Source organism: Rhincodon typus, chromosome 39 (genome assembly GCF_021869965.1).
Source record: "Rhincodon typus isolate 14 chromosome 39, sRhiTyp1.1, whole genome shotgun sequence".
In the NCBI taxonomy this organism is placed as follows: domain Eukaryota; kingdom Metazoa; phylum Chordata; class Chondrichthyes; order Orectolobiformes; family Rhincodontidae; genus Rhincodon; species Rhincodon typus.
In genome coordinates, this window is record NC_063370.1 from 5,396,924 (window position 1) to 5,402,750 (window position 5,827).

Genomic DNA, 5,827 nt, shown 5'->3' on the forward strand with positions numbered 1-5,827 from the left:
GAAATTGGTTGCTGTGTTTCCTGAATTATGACTGTGACTATGCTTCAAAAGTGCTTCTTTGATTAGTCAAAGTGCTCACATAAAATTTAACTCTTTCAAATGGATTTCAGGATATCAGGGGCACACAGAATTAAGTCTTGGTAAGATCCTCACCTCTGAGCCTTATGCTTGTGGGTTCAAATCCCATTCTAGTGATTTAAGCTTGGAACCCAGAAAAACATGAGTGGCACAGTGTTTCAGTAGTTAGCGCTGCTACCTCATGGCGCCAGGGACCTAGGTTTGATTCCACCCTCGGGCAACTGTCCGTGTGGAGTTTGCACATTCTCCCCGTGTCTGCGTGGGTTTCCTCCAGGTGCTCCAGTTTCCTCCCACAGTCCAGAGATGTACAGATTAGAGTGGATGGCCATGCTAAACTGCCCATAGTGTCCTGGAATGTGTACGTTAGGTGGATTAGCCACGGGGAATGCAGGGTTACAGGGATGCAGTGGGTCTGGGAGGGATGCTGTTTGGAGGGTCGGTGTAGATTCGATGGGCCGAATGGCCTTATTCCACACTGTAGGGATTCTATGATTGTAATATTTCACCAGGTGCAAATTCGGAGAGTGCCAATGATGACCCCAGAGCTATCCTTTCCTACATTGTCCCCATTACCATCCCAAGACAAAGGAGAGGACAAATTTGAGAGAGGAAGATTAAACTAAGAGGTTAACTGACACTAATATATTTCTGCCAAATCATTTATGAAAATACACAGGATGAACCCACTGTGGTTGGATCATCACTGGATACAACTGTACTGCCAGTTTTTTATTTCCTTGTCAGTTATCAGAAGAGGGAAATTCCAGCTGGGAATTATGCCAAGTAAATCGAACAATACATCGGATCTTACAGGAATCAGAGACAGCAGGACTATTCGCAAACAAAGAGGTAACCTTTTCAAAAAAAAACAAACCACACCCTGTCCTAAACAGTTACTATGCTATTAATCGAAATGTCATCGAGGTAAATATGCCTGGAGGCTGGTCCGTGTGTTTTCCAAGTCGCCTGGTTGGAGAGCTGTGACTGTTTTCAAGTTGTTTAAAAGAATCATAAAATGCCTACAGTGTGGAAGTGGGCCATTCGGCCCATCTAGTCCACACCACCCCTCCAGACAGCTTCCCACCCAGACTCACATCCCTACCCTAACCCTGTAACCCTGCATTTCCAATGGATAACCCACTTATCCTCCACATCCTGGACACTACAGGCAATTTCCCATGGCCAATCCACCTACCCTGCACACCTTTGGACTGTAGGAGGAAACTGGAGCACCTGGAGGAAACCCACACAGACACGGAGGGAGAATGTTCAAACTCCATACAGAGAGAGAGGAGGTATCTGACAACAATCAAGAAGCTCACTATCACCCAGGATGAAGCCACCCATTCAATCAGGACCCCATCCACCACCCCTCAACATCTAATCCCTCTCTCCACTGTTGACGCTCAGTAGCAGCAGTGTGTACCATCTACAAGATACACTGCAGCAATTCCTCAAGGCTCCTTCGACACCACCTTCCAAACTCACACCACTTCCATCTGGAAGGATAAGGGCAACAGGTATACCATCCCCCTGCAAGTTCCCCTCCAAGCCATTCACCATCCTGACTCGGAAATATGTCGTCATTCCTTCAGGGTCACTGGGTCAAAATCCTGGAATTCCCTCCCTACCGACACTGTGGGTGGGTCCCTGTACCTTAAGGACTGCAGTGGTTTAGGAAGGCAGCTCACCACCACTTTCTCTGGGGGAATTACCGATGGGGTATTAAATGCTGACTCAGCCAGTGACACCCTCTTCCTGTTCATTAATAAAAAGACTCTTTCTTCTTCACCAAGCATTGACCTGCTCTGAACGGTACTTATAATTTAATATAGTTAAATGATAGTTATAATTATAATTCCTGTTGGTAAAGATATGGACTCTCCCCTTTCTCCCTGTCTCAACGATTAATCCTTTCCCAACACTTCACCTCCTTGCAGAAGACTTTGTATTTACATATCACCATAAATGTCCTCAGGACATTACAAGATACTTTACAATGAATGAAGTAGTGAAAGCCATTGTTGTTATGTAGGAAAATGCAGCGGCCAGTTAGCGTATAGAAAGCTCCCACCAGTTTAATAATCATTTATTTGAATGTGAAGGGATAAACTTTGGCCAGGAGATTGAGAAGGACATATTGTCTGAAGCGGTGGGCATAGGATCTTTTACACCCACCTGCGACTTGGCCTCAGTGTAGCACACACCCTCCCTATGGCACCGAGGAGGCCTAAAACCACTCACACCTACCAGCCTCTCATTTACCCCACCACTACCTGGGATGGGATCATTACCTTAAGAGGAAAGGTTGGGTCAGCTGGGCCTGTATCCATTGGGAGGTTAGAAGAACGAAAAGTAATCTTAATGGAACAAGCAAATTCCAAAGGAGACTTGACGGGATGATTCTGAAGAAGGGTCTAGACCCAAAACATCAGCTTTCCTGCTCCTCTGATGCTGCTTGGCCTGCTGTGTTCATCCAGCTCTACACCTTGTTATCCCTTGACAGGATGATTGTTTTCCCTTGTATGAGAGACGAGAAATAAAGGACACAGTTTAAAAATAAAAGGTCACCCATTTAAGATGGCGGTGAGGAGATTTTTTTTCCTCAAGTCTTTGGAATTGTCTTTGTGACAGAGAGCCGTGGAGGCGGGGATTATTGAATCAGGGAATCAAGGGAAGAGGGGGAGTTTGTATAATGTAATGGTTCTGAGAGGATTAATATTCATGTTAAATTAGCTCCACCCATTCTACTGATTGCACACATACTTGTTTATTCATTCACAAGATGAGGGCATCACTAGCTAGGCCAGCGTTTATTGCCCATATGTAATTGGATGATGAAGGAAAGCTTGTGATTTCAAATAAACTGTTGGACTATAACCTGGTGTCGTGTGACTTCCTCCTAACAGCTCACTTTCTCTGTCCCAGGCAACGTCCTGGTAAACCTGAGACAACAAAGTGCAGGGCTGGATGAACAGAGCAGGCCAAGCAGCATCATAGGAGCAGAAAGGCTGACGTTTCGGGCCTAGACGCTTCACAACAAAGTGCAGGGCTGGATGAACACAGCAGGCCAAGCAGCATCATAGGAGCAGAAAGGCTGACGTTTCGGGCCTAGACCCTTCATCAGAAATGGGGGAGGGGAAGGGGGCTCCGAAACAAATAGGGAGAGAGGGGGAGGCGGATAGGTGGAGAGGAAACAGACAGGTCGAAGAGGCGGGGATGGAGCCAGTAAAGGTGAGTGTAGGTGGGGAGTTAGGGAGGGGATAGGTCAGTCCAGGGAGGACGGACAGGTCAAGGGGGCGGGATGAGTATAGTAGGTAGGAGATGGGGGTACGGCTTGAGGTGGGAGGAGGGGATAGGTGGGAGGAAGAACAGGTTAGGGAGGCGGGGCGAGCTGGACTGGTTTTGGGATGCGGTAGGGGGAGCGGAGATTTTGAAGCTTGTGAAATCCACATTGATACCATTGGGCTGCAGGGTTCCCAAGCGGAATATGAGTTGCTGTTCCTGCAACCTTCGGGTGGCATCGTTGTGGCACTGCAGGAGGCCCAGGATGGACATGTCGTCTGAGGAATGGGAGGGGGAGTTGAAATGGTTCGCGACTGGGAGGTGCAGTTGTTTATTGCGAACCGAGCGTAGGTGTTCTGCAAAGCGGTCCCCGAGCCTCCGCTTGGTTTTCCCGATGTAGAGAAGGCCACAACGGGTACAGCGGATGCAGTATACCACATTGGCAGATGTACAGGTGAACATCTGCTTGATGTGGAAAGTCTTCTTGGGGCCTGGGATGGGGATGAGGGAGGAGGTATGGGGGCAGGTGTAGCACTTCCTGCGGTTGCAGGGAAAAGTGCTGGGTGTGGTGGGGCTGGAGGGGAGTGTGGAGCGGACAAGTGAGTCACGGAGAGAGTGGTCCCTCCGGAAAGCAGATAAGGGTGGGGAGGGAAAGATGTCTTTGGTGGTGGGGTCGGATTGCAGATGGCAGAAGTGTCGGAGGATGATGCGTTGGATCCGGAGGTTGGTGGGGTGGTATGTGAGGACGAGGGGGATTCTTTTTTCGTTCTTATTGCGGGGACGGGGTGTGAGGGATGAGTTGCGGGAAATGTGGGAGACACGGTTGAGGGTGTTCTCGACCACTGAGGGGGGGAAGTTGCGGTCCTTGAAAAACGAGGACAACTGAGATGTACGGGAGTGGAATGCCTCATCCTGGGAGCAGATGTGGTGGAAGTGAAGGAGTTGGGAACAGGGGATGGCATTTTTGCAGGAAGGTGGGTGGGAGGAGGTGTATTCTAGGTAGCTGTGGGAGTCGGTGAGCTTGAAATGGATATCAGTTTCCAGGTGGTTGCCCAAGATGGAGACAGAGAGGTCCAGGAAGGAGAGAGAGGTATTAGAGATGGTCCAGGTGAACTTAAGGTTGGGGTGGAAGGTGTTGGTGAAGTGGATGAACTGTTCGAGCTCCTCGTGGGAGCACGAGGCGGCGCCGATACAGTCATCAATGTAACGGAGGAAGAGGTGGGGTTTAGGGCCGGTGTAGGTACGGAAGGGGGATTGTTCCACATAACCTACAAAGAGGCAGGCGTAGCTTGGGCCCATGCAGGTACCCATGGCCACCCCCTTTGTCTGTAGGAAGTGGGAGGAATTGAAAGAGAAGTTATTGAGGGTGAGGACGAGTTTGGCTAAGCGGATGAGGGTGTCAGTGGAGGGGGACTGGTTGGGCCTGCGGGACAGGAAGAAGCGGAGGGCCTTTAGGCCATCTGTATGGGGAATGCAGGTGTATAGGGACTGGACGTCCATGGTAAAGATGAGGTGTTGGGGACCGAGGAATTGGAAGTTCTGGAGGAGGTGGAGGGCGTGGATGGTGTCACGGACATAGGTGGGGAGTTCCTGGACCAAGGGGGAGAAAATGGAGTCTAGATAGTTGGAGATCAGTTCGGTGGGGCAGGAGCAGGTGGAGACAATGGGTCGACCAGGGCATTCAGGTTTGTGGATTTTGGGAAGGAGATAGAAGCAGGCGATGCGGGGTTGGGGAACGATGAGGTTGGAGGTTGGCAGCGCTGACGGTAGGCGCGACTTCAGTGTCTGTGACGTTGGTCTCGGAAATGGAGGCGGTGGCATCGGCAGCGATGGCGTTCGCTGTCCCGGAAGTGGGGTACCCGGTGGTGGCAGATGTGACGTCATCTGTGGGTTCTCCGATAGTGGCCTCATGGCCAATGGCGGCGGGCACATTGTGGGGAAGGTCCTGGGTAGGGTTGGGGATTTGGGAGGTGGAGGAAGCCCGTTTGGTGGTAGGCACCAGTGAATTTACTGTACTTAACGGTTTTTAGTGTCCAATAAAGCTGAGTAGAATTGTGAGTTCAGGTTGTGGATCCTACGAAGAATAAAAAACAGGAGAGGTCCTTTGCAGGTCTGGGAGAGGGAGGCTTTGAGCTGGGGTAGGCTTGATTGTAGTGCCAGGAGACGCCGCCGCATTGCTGCGAGTGTGTGTTTCAGGAGTCGCAGGAAGAAACGCTTCTGAAGGATCTCAATGCTATGAATGTAGATATTGTCACGGTTGGGGCGAAATTGGGAAGGCCTGAATGTGGACTGTCGTACATTGGGGATGATCTGGTTCCGTAGGCAGGTACTAAGAAAAGTGATGTGGCTGTAGTACCTGGTTTGTTTCAGGACATGGTCGAGCAGTTTCAAGGCCGAAGAGATTACGAGAGAGTTGTAGTGGGAGAGAGATCCCCTGAGGTTTGTCCGGAGGGAGGAGGGTAAC

General features: G+C 50.1%; 1 protein-coding gene across 1 annotated transcript in view; it reads left to right on the forward strand.

Moving 5' to 3' along the window:
* The first annotated feature begins 587 nt into the window (after nt 1–587).
* The window catches only part of LOC109937201 (proteasome subunit alpha type-6-like), a 42,086-nt gene continuing 36,846 nt past the window's right edge, over nt 588–5,827 (forward strand). Inside the window, exon 1 of the mRNA XM_048618166.1 lies at nt 588–927. Coding sequence (XP_048474123.1) covers nt 741–927 — 187 coding nt within the window. The 5' untranslated portion in view covers nt 588–740. The remainder of the gene's footprint in view (nt 928–5,827) is intronic.